The following is a 19,500-nucleotide window of genomic DNA, read 5'->3' on the forward strand; positions in this document are numbered from 1 at the left end:
AAGTCATGGTTCCAAAGAAAGGAGGTGTCAATGGATAGACGTTCCTTATGCGAATTTTTGGGAGTTGATAACCCTAAACCATAAACGCTACAAAAGTTTGTCAAATGCCCAAGCTACCAGGCAATACGTCACACTCTTTTTGGTGTAGATTCTAATGCAAAGTGGACAAGGACTAAGGGAGATGCTCCTCTTGAGATGATCCGCTTCGACTTCAATAAGACTGTCAAGGTGTGGTAAAACTTTGTGTGAGCTAGAATGATGTCAGTTGAGCACAATAGTGAATGCGCTCGAGCTCAAGTGTGTATTATATTTTTTCTAATGCCTGGGCGACCCATCAATGTGGGTGAGAACATGCTAGGGGAGATGGCCCGCACCCGCTCTCGGCGAAAGGTCAAAAGATTCTTCTTTGTCAACCTCTTCACGCAGTGACTACCAGAAAATGAACCTATTGCAACAGTTTGTTTGTAACCGTTGCTATAGAGCGGATATAGCACCGTTCATATAGAATTTGGACGATATCAGCACACTTTTAATATCAAACTGTTACCATTGCAATTAAACCGTTGCCATAGCACTTTTTTACCCAACAGTTTTCTAAACCCACCCCATAGAAATATTTATGGGAACGGATTTTTGGGAAAAAACTGGTACCGGAACGATTTTTTTCTCCTCATCAGATTCCCCCTAAATTTTGCTAAACCCGCCAAAACAAAATAATCCCTGTTTTTTTATTTTTAATTAATTTGAAAAATATAAACATAAAACCTAAAGCGCCTCTGACGAAATCTCCAAAGCCCCATTCTCTTCTCCAACCAAAAATGCAATTCTCCACCATATTTCAGCCATAAAACTTCCACCAAACCACCAAAATAAGCCATGTAAAAGACCACCTTCTTCCTCTGTTAAACCAGCATCGATTGCTCGAAGCAAACACATCTCTCAATCTTTCTTTTAGAGAAAAAGAAATTGTGCAGAAACCTTTTTGGTAATATCCGACTACTCGAAGAATAAATTGCAGAAATTTTTTTTGGCTTCTAAAACTCCAAGGAAAGAAAGAAACTAACATCATTCCAAGTCTTAGAATTTGAGCGGATGAAATCACAGAACATTGGTACTTCCTTTCTCTTAGGTTTTTTCGCCTACTTTGAATGTGCTTTCTTTAATTTTTGTCAAATAAGTGTACAAAGGGGCCGTTACTATTTTCTCTAAATCTCAAAGCCTGAGTTGTTCTATATTCAGTAAAACTCCTCCATTTTACTAATTTAGTTGCTTCTTTATTTCACTATTTCTTCTTAGTATTATTCCCTATTTGTTTTTCCCCTTTTTGGATTTGTTGTCTTCTTTTTAATTTCATCGATCCGTATTGATTTCATGTGTAGATTTAATGGGGATTATTGTTTTGTCTAAGGAATACATGTAAATTAATTTAATTTTGGTGATTTTGGGTACATTTTTTGGGGCATCTTTATTTGTTTTCTTTTGCACTCCATTCTTTGATTTGTTGAATGGTTATCACTTTATCTTTGAATTTATGAATAGAGAAGGGTTTTGTTTTTATGTATAGGGTTGGAAATGAGGCCATTAGAGTTTGTGATTTGAAACTATGTAGCTTTTGAGTAGAATATTGATTGCCATTGTTTGACATGTTAATGTGGCTTATTCTGCATTCTTTTACTTTTTTCTTGTGTTTATTTCTATAGTTTTTACTTTTGTTTAATTCTTATTCCATTAACTTTAATTTAGTAGAAATGATTTAGGTTTCATTTTTTGACAGTAGGGAGGCTTAATTTATCAGTTTTTTTACTGCAACAGTCTTATCCTTATGTGCTTTTGCTACAAAAATTTGATCTTTTGCTATATATTTACAGATTATAGTAAGTGATTTTAACTATTTTTCAGTTTCTTTTCCATGAATGTACGGATGGTATTTGATTTGTATTGGATGCACTTTTTCTTTGTTAAAGATCCAATCTTTAGTTCAGCTTGAATATTATTGAGCCTTGTCTGAAAATTAAAGTTTGAACTCCTTATTTTCTTGGTTTGACATTTTACACTTGTTACTTCTTTAATGCCATACATCCACTACTGGCTTCAGCTCTCAACGGAGCATAATCATATCGAAGTTACATGTTAGAATTATATATACATATACCTTGGTTTAGGACCTATAAGAGGTTTAGTTCACAATTATTAAAATAAATGATTCCATAGAAAAAATCAAATAAATTATTGATAATTTAAAGTATTGATTGCCCTTAATTTGTTAGTTTCAAGTGAAGTGACTGTGTACCAAGTCCTAGTCTGCTGGAGGGACTCCTTAGGCAGAGTGTTCTCCTTTTTTCTTTTTCGGGAGAATCTTGCATCTTGAATGATGCTATATAATCATATCAATCAGGTAGTTACTATGGCTTATGTGATAAAACAATAGGCACCATAATTGCAAAGATCTGAAAACCTACCGGGGTTGAAGCCCAGAACACTAACTACTTCTTGGCTTCTTTATTAAAGGATACCTTGGTTTTGGTTTTAAGGTTTACTCTTCTAATGTTAGCTCTTGTAATCCTGTTAAGGCAAAAGCTTATCCCTGCAGAATATACACTTAGCTTCTGCTTTGTCAATACTATCCATTACCCATTCTTACATATATGATTTTGCTGTATATACGGGCATGAGTTTGAATACCTTAAGCAAGTTGAAATTTTGCCTTATGGAAGAGAGGGAGGGGAAATATTCTTCTGCTTCAACTGCAAGTATGTTTCTTGCAGACATAAATGATGGTTATCACTTATGCACTCAATTAAAAAGAAAAATTAAGGAAACAATAAGCTGGTGATGCAACTTTTTGGTTGAACTGTTTTAATTGATTTAGATTTTAATGAGTATAACCTCTTCATCGTGACTATAAGAAAAACCTTAAGTATGTGCAGTAAGTAGTTCATATCAATCTCTCTTGAGTGGATATATTATATAGTTTCTCTTTGTTTGAAAAGAAATTGGGGTATTTTATATAATTCTAAGATGTTTGATTTGCTGAGGGTCTATTGGAAACAATCTCTCTACTTCTCCAGGCAGGGGTAGGGTCTGCGAACACACTACCTTCCCCAGAGCCCATTTGTGGGACTATACTGTTGAATTTGGCAAATCCCACATCGGTGATTTAGCCATTTGGTAGGTAAGTTTTCCCTATAAAAGGAGGCCTAATGTTTAGGATTTAAAAACACCCCTCATTTGCCTTCTTATCTTCTTAAGACATTTGTATCTTCTCTCTTTAGTATTATTTCACTTGTATTTTTGGAGTGGAATAAAATATTTGTTGTGTCCGAGGAAGTAGGCAAAATTGGCCGAACCTCGTAAATTCTGGTGTTCCTTTTATTGTTGCTTTATTGTCTTATTTATTATTTGGTGGCTGTCATAATTTTTGGTATAGTAGTTGTGACTCATTCACACTATATACATTTGGCTTCCGCAACAATTGGTATCAGAGCCAAGGTACTGTCCAAGTATGCTCTGTGGTTGCAGCATAGTCTGATCTTCTACATGAGAAAAGATTTATCTTGGTAACTGAGTCAAGGTTCTGTCTGAGTATGCTCTGTGGTTGTAGCTTAGTCTGATCTTTCACACCAGAAAGGAAATAATCTTGATTTGTGTCGTCAGCTATTAAATAATATTTGTGTCAAAGATGGGAGACAATAAACAAGAAGAATCTACATCAAATGTCAACAATACGTCATCATTGGCATCTTCGCTTATGACAAGAATTGTGTCAAATGCGAAATTTGCGGTAGAAATTTTTGACTTTTTCTTCTTGTTCCGTCTTGTTTTTCTTCCGCTTTCTTCTCCCTTTTATAGCTAAATTTTTAAACGGATTTGAAAAATGGATTCCAAACTCTTTCGAAATCTATCTTGTCCAGCCTTGCAGGGTACTTCATTGGGCCCCATCTTCACATGGCTTGGTCGGAGATTCCTTTTGTGTTCGTAACTTTTTCTTCCACTCAAAATTTTAACTTGTCTTTTAGCACAACTAACATTACCTCTTGTCACATCTTATCTACTTTATGTCACTTGTCACTTTTGTCTTTTAGCACAGCTAGCATTTCTTCCTGTCACATTTTCTTTACTCTCTTGTTTTTCTCATTGGTATGCCAACATTATTGCTCTGTATACCAGCCTTGTCATTTTTCCTTTGTCTTTGGTGCTCTTTACTTGCTGTTTAACTGAGACTTTGCTTTTATGTGTCTAAATTATGTATAGCTATTGTATCAAAACTCATTTCTGACTCATCTTCATATGGATCTTGAGTATCTTGATAATTTAGGTTGTCTTCATAGTTATCATCTTCTCCTGAACTTTGGGTCCTTTCTGGATTTGGACTTGGACTTGGATTCTTAACCATGTGTTTGTCTTGTTCTTCCTTTTCTTGAAAAAAGTTTTCTAATGTCTGTTTGATTATATTTTCTATTTTTTTATTTTTTTTATTTTTTGAAATTATACCATTTTTTTAACGCTTCTCCCCGTGTTAACGTTCTGGGTAGTCTTCTTCTCGATGGACCTTCATCTTCACTTTTTGGCAAAGTGACAGCCATAAACGGATTTGATGTGTCTTTACCGGTTACCGTTTGAACCGGACTAGCTGTATCATTATCCGATACAATGGATCTTGCTGCATTCATTGGGGAATGCACACCCTTCTCATCCATTTTTGTTTGAGATGGAGAACTCTGTTTTGGACTGTTTATCTCTGTGTCTTGTTGAGAAATAACTTGAGTCTGGGATAATTCAAATCTCAACGCTTGTACCCTGTGTTCTAATACCTTTACCTGCTCCATAAGTTTTGTCTTCTCTTGTGCCAGGGTTTCATTTTTCTGGTTTATTTGTTTAAAGGCTTCTGTCATTGATGAACAATGATCACAGAATATTATCTTGTCATTGTCTTTTCGGATGTTGTATTGAGGGGTTTTTTCTGGGTTTTGTCTTAGTGTTGGGGAGATATAGTAGTTTGGTCCTAGTATTCCTCTTGCATAAACTAATGCTTCAGTAAAATCATTAAAACCTTTGAAAAGTGGTTTTTCTATATCCTTAATGGAATCTAGTACTTCTAACCATGTTTGAAAAATACCATTTGTCTTACCATGTATAACCACATAATATTTAAATCTTTTGTCTTAGTTTTTATCTGTAAAATATTGTCATAAGGCATTAAGAGACGCTATAAAATATTTAGTGTCTTTCTTGTTATATGCTATCCATAAGTTATCAATTAAACACTGTTGAGGTCTGTCTATGACACATTCTGGTAGGACTCTAAATGACATATTTGATGGTGAAAAAAATATTAAATTATGTTTTCCAAAATTTATTCTTTCCATATTAGTCTGTTTTCCCAAAGGATGTGGCTTAAAATGAAGATTACCTAATACTGTCTGCAAGTATCTGTCTGAGGGGCCAGGACATTTTGGGATGGGGCAAGGCGAGGTTCTAGATGTCCTTTTTCAACAAAGCCTAGATCTTGCCATTGAAGAAAAGAGACCTGATGTTATTGGAGAAGAAGATTAGAGAATTATCAACTGTGTTGCTTGCGGTACCATTCAATCCTACCTTGCTAGAGAGCAGAAATATCCATACACAAAGGAAACTTCTGCAAGTAAATTATGGAAAGCATTGGAGGATAAATTTTTGAAGAAAAACAGTCAAAATAAATTGTACATGAAGAAGAGACTGTTTCGATTCACCTATGTTCCCGGTACCACGATGAATGAACATATCACCAGTTTCAATAAGTTGGTCACAGATTTGCAAAATATGGATGCAACTCTTGATGATGGTGACTTGGCCTTGATGTTGTTGGGGTCACTTCCTGATGAGTATGGGCACCTTGAAACTACTCTACTCCATGGGAATGACGAAATTTCTCTCAGAGAAGTTTGTTCGGCTTTGTACAACTATGAACAAAGAAAGGGAGAAAAACAGAAGGGCGGAGAAGGAGAAGCACTGGTTGTGAGGGGTCGTCCTTAAAATCAAACGAGGACAAAGAAAGGAAGATCCAAGTCAAGATATAGACCCAGCAAAGATGAATGTGCTTTTTGTCGAGAAAAAGGGCACTGGAAGAAAGACTGTCCGAAGTTGAAGAATAAGGCCAAACATAACAATAGAAAGGCCATTATGGATTCAAATGTAGCTGATGGTGATGATTCAGACTTCTCATTAGTTACAACAGAGCCATCAACATTATCAGACATATGGTTGATGGACTCGGCTTGTAGCTATCATATGTCCCAACATGGACTGGTTCGTGGATTTTCAAGAAGGAGAATATGGAGTCATCCACACAGCGGATAACAACCCTCTTACCTCATATGGAATTGGTTCAATACGATTAAGGAGCCATGATGGAATGATCAGAACATTAACAGATGTTCGATATGTACCCGGTTTGAAGAAAAATCTCATCTCTGTGGGAGTCTTAGAATCAAAATGGTTCAAAATCATTGTAGAAAATGGAATGATGAGAGTATGCTCCGGTGCACTAGTGGTAATGAAGGTCAATCTCCCGAAGGGAAAGAAAGCAATTGGGTGCAAATGGTTATTTGCAAAGAAAGAAGGATTTCTTAACCAAGAAGATGTTCGCTACAAAGCAAGATTGGTGGCCAAAGGATATGCTCAAAAGGAAGGAATTGATTACAATGAAGTGTTTTCTCCAGTTGTAAAACATTCCTCCATTAGAATTATGTTGGCTTTGGTAGCACAATTGGATTTGGAACTAGTTCAGATGGATGTAAAAACTGCGTTTTTACATGGAAACTTGGAGGAGGAAATCTACATGACTCAGCCAGAAGGATTCAAAGTTGCTGGAAAAGAAAATATGGTGTGCAAACTTGAAAAATCATTGTACGGATTGAAACAATCTTCTAGACAATGGTACAAGCGATTTGACGAGTTTATGTTGCGGCAAGGGTACAAGAGAAGCAAATACGATCATTGTGTGTATTTGCGCAAGCTTAAAGATGGTTCCTTTGTATATCTTCTCCTATATGTTGATGATATGTTGATAGCTTCCAAGAATTCGGAAGAAATTGATAAGTTGAAGATTCAACTGAAGAAGGAGTTCGAGATGAAGGATTTGGGTGAGGCAAAGAAAATTCTTGGCATGGAGATAATAAGAGATAGACGTTCAAAGAAACTCTGTTTATCTCAGAAAGAATATTTGAAAAGAGTACTACAACGTTTTGGCATAGATGAAAAGACTAAGCCAGTTAGTACTCCACTTGCTCCCCATTTTAAGCTAAGTACTACTATGTCGCCAAAAGATGAAGCTGAACGAGAGTATATGTCAAAGGTACCATACGCAAATGTTGTTGGTAGCTTGATGTATGCAATGGTCTGTACGAGACCTGACATTTCACAAACTGTTGGAGTTATTAGCAGATATATGCATAATCCAAGAAAGGAGCATTGGCAAGCTGTGAAGTGGATTCTACGGTATATTCATAATACTGTAAATGTTGGGTTAGTTTTTGAGGAGGAAGGCAATCAGTCTGTAATTGGATATTGTGACTCGGATTTTGCGGGTGATCTGGACAAACGAAGATCAACTACTGGTTATGTGTTTTCTTTTGTAAAGGCACCAATTAGTTGGAAATCTACTTTGCAGTCAACAGTTGTTTTGTCTACAACAGAGGCAGAGTACATGGCTATTACAGAGGTTGTGAAAGAGGCAATTTGGCTTCAGGGGTTGCTAAAAGAGCTTGGTGTTGAACAAAAAAGTATCATAATTTTCTGTGATAGTCAAAGTGCTATTCAATTAGCGAAGAACCAAGTTTATCATGCAAGGACGAAACACATTGATGTTCGGTATCATTTTGTACGAGAAATCATAGAAGAAGGTGGAGTCACGGAGAAGGAAATTCATACTACAGAGAATCTTGCTGATATGCGACAAAGGTGGTGACTGCGGTCAATTTTCAACATTGTTTGGATTTGATCAACATTGTTGAACACTGAAGATTGAAGATGAAGACACAACCAAAATTTGTTATTGAGAGAAAATTGAAGATGTGGAATTCTGCCAAGGTGGAGATTTGTTGAATTTGGCAAATCCCACATCGGTGATTTAGCCATTTGGTAGGGAATTTTTCCCTATAAAAGGAGGCCTAATGTTTAGTATTTAAACACACATCTCATTTGCCTTTCTTATCTTCTTAATGCATTTGTATCTTCTCTCTTTAGTATTATTTCACTTGTATTTTTGGAGTGGAATAAAATATTGGTTGTGTCCGAGGAAGTAGGCAAAATTGGCCGAACCTCGTAAATTCTGGTGTTCCTTTTATTGTTGCTTTATTGTATTATTTATTATTTGGTGGCTGTCATAATTTTTGGTATAGTAGTTGTGACTCATTCACACTATATACATTTGGCTTCCGCAACATATACCGGGTGTGTTGTTGTTGTTGTTGTCATATGTTATAGTTTCTTAGATGATATTGTTTTGAATCTTCTTTTACTTGATTTGATTCTTCATTTACTGCTAGTGTAGGAAGAAATCGTTGTTGGTAGCTTAGGAGAAATTATTGTTGGTAGCTAAGAAAAAAGTCGTTGCTGGTAAGTAGTCTTTAATTTAAATTTTGGATAATTGAACTTTTGGTCTTACAAATTTTTATTCTATTGTGTATATTGTCTTATAAAGTTTTATTGTGCTGTGCATCATTTTAATATAAATGAATTAAGGCCTAGATCTTATAGCATTGACACGTTTTCATAACAGTAGGAAATGACGAAAAACTCATATTTTGGTGGTTGTACTGCTATTTGTCTAGTTTTTCAATCTCAAATCAAACACTAAATGAAATTTCTGTAATCATTAACATTAATACCTCTCGTAATCTTTAGTGTTTTACCAAATTTTCTCAATTTAATGATATACAGAGAACGCTTCAATCATAAGTACCTGTACAAGCTAAGATTATATTACTTCTTGCAGAGGTTAGTTCCAAATTTTTTGGACATATTGCTTAAGTTCATTAATTTAAATAGAGCTTATAAATTCTATTCTAAATTTTATCCCATTTAATATATGTGAAATAAAGCTCTATATAATGAATGTGCGTAGCTCTAATCAGTGAGATATTCTGAAGAAGTTGGAATTTTTGAATAGGATGTAGTAGAAAATTGATAAAAGCAATTACAGTAATTAAATAACAATTATCTGTTCTGCAGTAGGTTCCAGCGCTCTAGCATCTTGAATATCTTAAAAGTGTTGCCTTGATTATTTGGAGTTGTAAAGAATTGACTAGTAGGAGATTGGAGTAATATAATCTTGAGATTGTTATTAGGTAATTCTTTGTTGTTGTATGTAGAGCAATTATTATCAGTTTGTTGAAGCATATAATTTTAACCTGTTTGTACCAGTATCCCATGAAGTTGCAAAAGATAGTTTTGATTACTGGTGGGGTTTGTGAAGGTAAACTCTAGGTTTTTGTAAACTGACAAAGACATTTCTTTCTTCTTCTCTCTTTCTGTCTTCAAAGATGGCCTGGCCTGCACACGAATATGTTATTAACTCAAAATAAACTGGCAAGTGCCTCAGCTGTGCAGAGGAGAGGAAAAGTGGAAAATACACAAATGAATTCAAGAGGCAAAAAGGACATAACCAATGGTAAAAAATTAGGTATCCAGGGAGCAACATTCTGTGTTTCTATGAATCCATAGGACATGGAAAACCTAAATGCCATTTCTATGGATCCATAGGAATGTATCCAGTTCAGATTGTTACTTGAAAAAAAAAGTAGAAAACTATTAGTTTGGTTGGCTACCGAAACTGTTAAATTGTTCATTTGCTTATGTTTTATGTTTGAGTTGGTTCAAAATGAGAAAAGCAGACAACTTGATCTCAATTTGCCTGAATGCATATGCTTATAAGTTTGGTTTTGATGATTTAGATTTGTTATTAAACTTTGGCTTCTTCATTTGTGTGAACTTGTTTCTTTCTCCTGAAAACTTTGTGCTTTATGTATTGCTCATGGACTATACCCATTCTTATAATGGTAACCAACCTTTGAAGGGTAATGACTTTATTTATTCTCTTTTGTAGGTAGAGCAACTGAAGAAAGGGAAGATGAAGATAGTGAAGATCTAGACCTTACTTAAGAAGAACTTTGAATTGTTGTCGATATTCTAGGAGTCTTTTGTTAACAACATTTGAAACTTTAACTTTTGAAATGATTGGGTTAAAACATTTTGCTATTATGGTTCTTATTAGCTTATTGGACATGAAAGTTTATGAAGTGTTTATCATTTTATTTATATATATAATTTCCAGGTTATTACAAATATTTATATATGTAAATGTTATTTATAACCAGGGCAATAATGTTAATTAAACTGTTACAATAGCCTAATAAAACCGTTGCGATAAGCACGAATGTTGTTGCCATAGACAATCTAAATTGTTCCAATAGGTCTTGCAAACCGTTCCAAAAAGTGCGACAAACCGATGCAATTGGCAATTCAAACCGATGCAACAGAAATAAAACCGTTACGGTAGCGTAATGAAACCGTTAGAATATCTGTAAATAAATGTTGCAATAGCTTACATAACCGTTGCAATAAATTATATGGTAACAGTTTCCAATCGTTGTAGTAAATAATATGGTAACAGTTTACAACCGTTGCATTAAACTCTATGATAACGATTTTAAACCGTTGCAGTTGAAATGAATACTCGTTACTTCAGACAGAGGGAAAACCGTTGCGATAGCTGGCCCTATAGCAATGGTGTGGTCAACCGTCGCAAGAACCGTTGCTCTAGATCTATTGGCACGCGAGCGGATGTAACGGTCGCTAAACCGCTCCAATATATCTATAGCAACGGTTTACCGATCACTTGCAACTGTTTTCCCGCCGTTGCCATAAACCCATTTTCCAGTAGTGAGTACATAATTTCCCGTGGTGTACCCCGGCTATGATGAGGTGGTGGAGGCACCAAAGGGATTGTTGGACATTACGTCCTTGTTGGAGTCTACGTCAAAGCTAAGCCAGTCTGCGAGGAATGAGAGGGACGAAAACCTCAACAGGTATCTTTATAGTTCCCTCAATATGTTAATGAGCAAGCTAGGTGTGACGGATGAAGAGCGTATGCACCTACGCAATGATCTCTCTGTTTCTCCAAAGGAGATATTGGGGATTGCGTCTCGAAGTCCCATTCACATGTCTGAGGATGAGAAGACCCACAAAGGCTCGGATGATGAGGAAGAGATTGGTGATGAAGTCACAAGGCCCATGGATTTGGTGTGAAAGTACAAGAGGGGGGGTGAATTGCTTATTTTTAATAACTTTTACAAGTAGTTGACTAGTTTACCAATTAGTCGACCTAAAATAAGAACAAGATAATAATAGAAATAAAATGCAGGAAATAAAGACACCAGAATTTTTATATTGGTTCGGATTCAATGTGAATCCTAGTCCAGCCCCCTTGGGTTGCAAGGGAGTTCTCTTTCAGTGATCGATGTTTCGTGAGTGCAGAATGAATGGCGTAGCTTTACACCAATAGTTTAGTCTCTATATCTCTCTCCTTTTCTTGATACAATATCTCACCAGTGTTTATCTCTTTTTCTTCTCTCACTAGTTACACAACAGATCTAACGAAACTACATTGCTTGTTTGGAGTAGAACAAAAAAAAGGGTAGATGGTTCAATCAACGTATATGATGTTACGTCAGAAGAATCTGTATTCATATGGTAAAAAGCACTTCATGGAACATTATAATAAACTGTGAAAGACAAAGGCTTATATTTGCATCTCCAGCAACTTATTAGACTTGAAACCTGCAATGTTCAAAAATGAAATAAGAATTAGAGTTAAAATGGTTAGATTATAAAACATCGATAATCAAAAAAATCTGCATAGACATCAAGTTGAATACCTGGACACACTAATGTCTTTTCTTGTGTTTTTTCATTCTCGTAACGATTATGTGTTCCAATTCTACAACCATCCTGGAAAACCATAATGGATTTTGAGTTGACAACATTATGTATATTGTGAATAGTCCAATAACTAGTCCACAACCATAACCCATGAGAACCGCCTGCCAACTGATTATTGATGAATCTTTTTCTTCTCCTTGATCTAGAACAATTGGAGTTGTCACTTGTGTTACTTCGTCTTCACCACAACCTCTTGAGAGTGGAGATCCACGTAACCCATCATTCCCTTGGTATGAACTATTCTCAAAAGTATCAAATTGATTTCCTTCAGGGATGTATCCAACGAGATGATTGTGTGAGAGATTTAAGACTGCAAGTGATGTGAGGGATGCAAATTGTTGTGGAATTCCTCCACCAATTTTGTTAAATGAGAGATCCAATGATTCAAGTACAAACAAATATTTTGATGATGCTGGTATAAGACCTTCTAAGCCATTGTGAGATAAGTTCAACGTACGAAGTCCGATGAGATCTCCAATAGTACTTGGAATTTGACCTTTAAATCCATTCTTTGAGAGATCAATAACTATGTTTGTAGTCAAAAATTTAAGAAATACAAGATCCAATCCCTTTGTTGTAATTGTCATAGAATAATATATATATCTCCTACATACCTTGGTGTACTCATGTTCTCATCATTTATTTTCATGGCTTGAGAAAATTCTCAAAAAGATTTGCTGGTAAATTCCCACCAAATCCATTGGATGAGAGATCCATAATTTGAAGTTGTGAAAACAAGTTTCTATTCCTTGAAGTTTTGATGGACCCATGCAACTTGTTTGATCTCAAATTTTAAATCTTCAAATTCGGTAAGATTTCCAACCATTTTGGAAAAGTGTCGTTCAGCTCATTATTACCTAAATTAAGTAGTTCCAAGTACTTGCAATTGATCAAAGATCGTGGGATTTTTCCCTCTAACTTATTCCCATGCAATTTAATGACACTGAGAAAGTTTCCAGTACTAAAATTTGCTTGAATTGTCCCACTAAGATTATTATTGCTTAAATCCAAAACATAAGTACTATCCATCTGACCCAAACATTCTGGGATTGTTCCCTGTAAATTATTACTTCCCAGATCTAGCACGTCTGTTTTAAGATTGCAGATGGTTGAAGCAATCTGTCCACTAAGATTATTTTGAGAAAGGAGAATTTTTTTTAGGTTCTGCTGGTTTAGGAGTGACTTTGGAATAGGACCTTGCAGCTGATTTTGTGTTAGATCAACGTACTCCAATGTTTTGGACTTGAACTCTTCCATTTTGCCACTGAAATGGTTATTGCTCAAGACTAACGAATTTAGTGATGAGATGGAGAATACATTGGAAGGAATTGGACCAGTTAGGTAATTGGACCAAATATCTAGGTCCCTAAGTTGTGTCCCATTCAAGCACTCAAGTCCACCGTCGAAGCTATTATTTCTAAGCGATAAGCTCTCGAGATAGTGGTGCAGTTGCAAACTCGAAGGAACCAAGAAGCCATAGAAGGAGTAAGCATATTGAGCGTAAATATTACTTAATTCAGGACATAACTCAGAGAGGTGATGCAAGAGTGTTGAAGATTGCGTCGGAGGACAATTTGGCAGACCCGTTTACAAAGAGCTTGACACAGAAGATTTTTGACAAGCATGTAGAAGGAATGGGTGTTAGAGTAGTAGACGCATGGTTATGAATCTAAGTGGGAGATTGTTGGGATATACTATTAACCATGCGGTTTAGACATAGTATTATATTTTATTCTTTATGGAACAATTGTTTATTTAATTTATTCAATTCAATAAAGTACTATTTCAAATAGATCATTTGTTACATGTGTGTCTTTTTAGTTATGTAGTAGACAATTTAGTGTATGGAGTCTTAGCTCATGCACAGAAGATTAAATTGTTGGTTCTCATAATTAATAAACTATGTTCACAATCAAAGAATTGTTGGACAAAATATCTTGATGATTGTAGCACAAGATTGTTGTATAATTTGTCTTGATTATGGGAGTAATTTTACTCCAACTTCTTGTGCTAGTATACTCAGTGTATATTGAACAGACCAAGTAAAGAAAAGATGTTTTTGTACTGAATATATAAAATATTTTCTCTAATTCATTAAATGAGCTTATACTCCTAATCTTGATATAATTATTATGATCAATGTAATTTATTTATTGTTTTGATTTATCAAAAGGTACGACTCTATTTAGAGTTAGTATATGCCTAATAGATTGGACAATAACGAATAACATTTGTGAATAATAAGTAGTTGATAGAATCCATGACTCGGTTTTGGGTTTGATGATACCCCTTTATGTAAGCTTATAAGTTTTCAGGTGAAAATCCGGCTGGTGGATTTTGTATCTGTCACATGAAATAGTTTAAGCGGAATTATAAAGGATTTAATTAGTTAATTGAATTAAATTTTCAGTGATTTAATTTAATTAACTGGTATTTGAAATCTTAACATGGGGAGTTAAAATAAGTGTTAATGAATTTTCGAAATTCATATTGAGGAGTTCAATTGCAGTTTTTTAGTGGAATAAATTGCAATTAATTATAGTAAGAATTAACTCATGCTAATTTCGAATTAATACTATAATTAGTAGCCTCTTATTATTTATGTGGTCCATGCTATACCTAGTAAAAACCTGGACAGACTTGGGTAAAAAGTAGCTTGGGAGAAAAGTTATCCTTTTGAGTTAGAGTAGGATCCTACACGTTTTTTGAGCCATATTGTAGCTTAATTTCGGGTTTATTAAAGGAAGACTAGTTTCACCTAATTACTTACCTTTTTAGTTGTATTGTTCTTGCCCACCCAATAGAAAAATCGTCCAAGATTTTACTAGGCAAATAGCAGAAGACTGCAGCCTTGGATTCTTGCTGTTTGGAAGGTTTGTGCAACTACTTCAAGAGGTCAGTGCTTCTAATCTCGTTATTATTATGTTATCTAGTTTACATGTATTTGATGCCTGGATTGTATGCTTGCTTCCGCTGCACATATTCTAACAATTGGTATCAGAGCGCCATCTTACATCTAACTAGATAATGTAATACAACATGCATAGAGTAATATTAAAACGTGTTATTTATTGATACATGTTTGAGATGATTATTCTATGTTAAAAACGTGATTGTATTTATTAGTATCTTAATTCTGTAATTCTGAAATTATGAATTAATATACACATGTATAAACAGTGGTGTTATATTTAAATAACAATCTGTTCAAGTTACGTTTTTTGCTACTGAATAGCAATTTTTTTATATAAAAACGTGACTGAGTTTTTTGAATGCTATTAATGCTGTAATTATGGGTTAATATACATATGCATAAATAGTGAACTAATACCATTAATCTATTTTAGTTGCGTTCTGTCCATAATCACAGTGTTATATTAATAAAAACTTTATTGTTTTGTATGATATTAGTTCTGTAATTTTGGATTAATATACAGAATTATGAACAGTACCGTTTTTGACTAGTGAAAACATACTGTTTTTTACTATTCTATTTAAACACGTTTTTATTAAATAAAAAAATTATTTTGAGTTCTGAAATCATGTATTAACAAAATATCTGTATATTATGTGATTTTAACAAGTCAAAATAATTAAAAACCCTTAAAACGTCAAAAACAGAATTCTAGTCACGCGTAGAATTCTGAAATTTTGTCGAACTTCGATTGACCTCAAATTTGGTAGGTTCATCGGAAATGGCCCAACTTAAAGAACACATCAGCTTTGCTGATGATATACGTCGTTATTTGGGCATTCGGGGTCGTTTAGATGGAGTTTTGGCCTTTTTTCTATTTTCTGGAAATTTTTTAATAAAAAAAATTATTAATAGAAATCTGTGATGGTAGGGTTCAATTCCCATTGTTTCCAATCATGTTTTACAGTAATATAATGAATTTATATGTTGATATAGGTCTTCTTCCACATCGGATGAATTCAGTATAGATAATTATTGTAGTTTTGCCTCTAGTTATTTCATTACTTGTATTAACTCTCCAACTGAGTTACATGTTGATTGAATGAAACTAGAGTTTATAAAAGTGATATTTATCTATCTTAAATTAAAAGTTTACTCTTCATCTGAGTTGGTCCTATTTAAATTTATGGGGTTAATATCTTACATCACTCATATATTTTGCATGAATAGTTAAGTTTCCCTAACGAATCTAACTGTTCAATGAGCATGGTTATATGTGTAATGTGTTGTTTTGAATTTAATCATTCTAAATACATATCTAATGATCTATTTAATTGAATATCTCTCAGATTAACCATGTCTTCATTCAACCCACTTACCTCAATTTTGAACCAAAACAAGTTAGAAGGACCGAATTATGTTGACTGGAAAAGGAACCTTGATTTTGTCCTAACTGCTGAAAGTTACAAATTTGTAATCACTGAGGAGTGCCCAGAAAAACCTGAAAATACTACTGATGATCGGGTTAAAGCCTATGACAAATGGGTTAAGGCTGATGAGATGGCGCGATGTTACATTCTTGCCTCTATGGCGAATGTTTTGCAACATCAACATCAGTCTATGGGGTCTGCTTATGATATGCTCGAAAGTCTCAAAGAGATGTTCGGTGAGCAAAATCGTACAGCTAAGCAGACAGCCATGAAAGCCCTTTTGAACACCAAGATGGCTGAAGGATCATCGGTCAGAGACCATGTTCTGAAGATAATGAGTCTTCTGAATGAACTGGAGGTCCTTGGAGCTGTGATTGATAAGGAGTCTCAAGTTGAGATGGTCCTTTAGACTCTGCCTGATAGTTTTCAATAGTTTCGCTTGAACTATAATATGAACAAAATGGATCTATCACTAGCAAAATTATTGAATGAGCTGCAAGCGGCAGAATCAATTATCAAACAACAAGCTCCAGTTATGGCACTCAATGTTGAGAAAGCTTCAGTTTCTAAGTCGAAAGGCAATAAGAAAAAGAAGAAGGCTCAAAAGGTTTTGGCGCCTGGTGGTGCGGTTGGTGTGAAAAAGCCTAAAGGCAAGTGCTATCATTGCAAGTAACCTGGGCATCACAAGAGGCAATGCCCTGCCTATCTGGCAAAGTTGAATAAGCAAGGTAATTCAAATTTAAAGGTCGTTAAAACTTGTTTAGCGGCTATTTCTACCATGTTTTGGTGTGTAGATTTGGGAGCCACTAATCATATCTGCACTACTTTGCAGGGGTTTCAGGAAACGCGGCGGCTACGTGAGAATGAAGTTTGCGTTTTTCAAGCCAATGGCGAGCCAGCACCAACTTTAGCTTTAGGAAATATTAGAGTTTCGTTTAGTAGTGATAGAGTTTTAGTTTTAAAAGATGTTCTCTATGTACCTTCTATTAGAAGGAATTTGATTTCGGTTTTGAAATAATGGATGCTGGTTATAATGTTTATTTTGCTAATAACTCTGCTGTTATTAAATTTAATAAACGTTTTATCTACATTAATGCTAGAGTACATGACCTTTTTATTCTTGATATATCTCCTCATATGCTACAACAACCAAAAGAACTAAATAACATTAATCTACCACATAAAAGAAAACGTATTTCTGAATTGAGTCAAACTTATTTATGGCACTTAAGTCTAGGCCATATAAATCTAAATAGGATTTCGAGATTGGTCTCAGATGGACCTTTGAGTTCATTGAAAGTGGAGTCACTACCAACATGCAAATCCTGTTTAGAAGGCAAAATGACCAAGAGACATTTCCCCTCAAAAGGAAATAGGGCCAGTGATAAGCTAGAATTAATTCACTCTGATTTGTGTGGTCCTATGAATATACAAGCAAGAGGTGGTTTTGAGTATTTTGTGACTTTCATAGATGATTACTCAAAATATGTATATATTTATCTGTTGCGACGTAAGTCTGAATGTTTGAGAAATTCAAAGAATTTAAGATGGAAACGGAGAAACGACATGATAAATATATCAAAACATTGCGATCTGATCGAGGTGGTGAAACCTTTCTGCGAAATTCATAAAATACTTATCAGATAATGGAATTACATCTCAATTATCTGCCCCAGGATCACCACAACAAAATGGTGTGGCAGAAAGAAAAAATAGGACCCTTATGGAAATGGTTAGATCAATGTTAAGTTATTCCGATTTGCCTTCTTCCTTTTGGGGATATGCTTTAGAAACAACAAACTACATTCTAAATTTGGTTCCTTCAAAGTCAGTACCTTCAACTCCAGTCGAATTGTGGACTGGGCGCAAGCCAAGTTTACGACATATTCGGGTTTGGGGTTGTCCAGCACATGTGCTGAAAGGAAAAGCGGATAAATTGGAATCAAGGACAGAAGTATGCATTTTTATTGGATATCCAAAAGGAACAAAAGGCGGTTTGTTTTATTGTCCTAACGAAAAGAAGGTAATTGTTACGACAAATGCCAGATTTTTAGAAGATGACTATCTAACGAACCATATTCCTAGAAGTAAACTAGTTTTACAGGAATTAAACAATGGAGTAACTAAACACTCATCTCTAGAACGTATCCCAGAAGCCAGTATTGACATACCACTGCATTATCGTAGTGGGAGAAATGTCAATAGGCAGCAGATTGCACAAGAGCAATTGCCTGGAACCTCACTACCCCAAAGTAGTGGGAGTAATGTAGAGCAACCTCAGATTGTTGAGCAACCTGCACTCCAGGAAGAAGTTAATGATATCCCAGCACCGCAAGGTGTGGAGGATAACATTGAAGCTTCAGTTCCAGGAAATGATAATTCGATCCAACAACAAAATCAGCCTCCACCTGTAGTGACTAGTCGTAGTGGAAGAATTATTAAAAAACCTCTCTGGTTTGCGCTCTTGGGAGAATCTTATGATAGAATCCCTGAAGAGCCTAATACATAACCTATTAATTACGACGAAGCACTACATGAAGCAGATGCTGATAAATGGGTTGATGCTACGAAATTTGAAATGGAGTCAATGTACTCCAATTAAGTCTGGGATCTTGTAAAACCACCTACTGGAGTCAAACCCATAGGTTGTAGATGGATCTATAAGAAAAAGAGAGGAGTGGATGAAAAAGTGCAAAATTTTAAAGCTGGGATTGTTCCCTGTAAATTATTACTTCCCAGATCTAGCACGTCTGTTTTAAGATTGCAGATGGTTGAAGCAATCTGTCCACTTAGATTATTTTGAGAAAGGAGAATATTTTTTAGGTTCTGATGGTTTAGGAGTGACTTTGGAATAGGACCTTGCAGCTGATTTTGTGTTAGATCAACGTACGACAATGTTTTTCATAACCCATTTCTGAGGTTAAGCTCAATCACTTGTCCTGTTGTCTCGTCACATTTAACTCCTTCCCATGAGCAGCAATCTCTGCTCCTATTCCATGATAGTATTGTTGGATAAGAATTGGGAGAAGATGCGTAGCAGTAAAGTGAAGCAGAAACAAAAGGATTTATGGTAAACATCTGTTTGAATTGTAGAAGAGCAAGAGCTTGATCTTTGGGGCACAAATGAGGAGAAAGCAAGTCTACAGAGCAGAAACAATACAATTTTTTCATAACCCA

At 35.1% G+C, this 19,500-nt stretch overlaps 3 protein-coding genes and 1 pseudogene across 6 annotated transcripts; 3 read left to right on the forward strand and 1 right to left on the reverse strand.

Annotated features, from left to right (window-relative positions):
- Nucleotides 1-559: 559 nt before the first annotated feature.
- On the forward strand, nucleotides 560-10,298 carry LOC104213405 (secreted RxLR effector protein 161-like). 4 transcript variants are annotated; one of them, XR_011403347.1, is made up of 3 exons: nucleotides 560-1,111; nucleotides 8,920-8,976; nucleotides 10,085-10,298. XR_011403347.1 is itself a non-coding variant. In XM_070160835.1 (2 exons), the coding sequence occupies exon 1, from the start codon at nucleotides 7,292-7,294 to the stop codon at nucleotides 7,943-7,945; it is 654 nt and encodes a 217-aa protein (XP_070016936.1). In that variant the 5' UTR covers nucleotides 7,184-7,291; the 3' UTR covers nucleotides 7,946-8,595; nucleotides 10,085-10,298. The 4 variants fall into 4 exon arrangements, 1 of the variants encoding a protein (XP_070016936.1); XR_011403346.1 differs by lacking the exon at nucleotides 8,920-8,976; XR_011403348.1 differs by lacking the exons at nucleotides 8,920-8,976; nucleotides 10,085-10,298 and adding an exon at nucleotides 9,522-10,040.
- Nucleotides 10,299-11,924: 1,626 nt separating this feature from the next.
- On the reverse strand, nucleotides 11,925-16,251 carry LOC104213408 (receptor-like protein Cf-9 homolog; annotated as a pseudogene).
- Nucleotides 16,250-16,732, forward strand: LOC104213406 (uncharacterized). The gene has a single exon (XM_009762903.2). The coding sequence runs from the start codon at nucleotides 16,250-16,252 to the stop codon at nucleotides 16,730-16,732; it is 483 nt and encodes a 160-aa protein (XP_009761205.2).
- Nucleotides 16,733-16,783: 51 nt separating this feature from the next.
- LOC138881944 (uncharacterized) lies at nucleotides 16,784-17,341 on the forward strand. The gene is made up of 2 exons (XM_070162250.1): nucleotides 16,784-16,973; nucleotides 17,118-17,341. Exons 1-2 carry the CDS (start codon nucleotides 16,784-16,786, stop codon nucleotides 17,339-17,341), a joined length of 414 nt encoding a protein of 137 aa, XP_070018351.1.
- The last annotated feature ends 2,159 nt before the right edge of the window (nucleotides 17,342-19,500 follow it).

This window comes from Nicotiana sylvestris, chromosome 11, assembly GCF_000393655.2.
Source record: "Nicotiana sylvestris chromosome 11, ASM39365v2, whole genome shotgun sequence".
Taxonomy (NCBI): domain Eukaryota; kingdom Viridiplantae; phylum Streptophyta; class Magnoliopsida; order Solanales; family Solanaceae; genus Nicotiana; species Nicotiana sylvestris.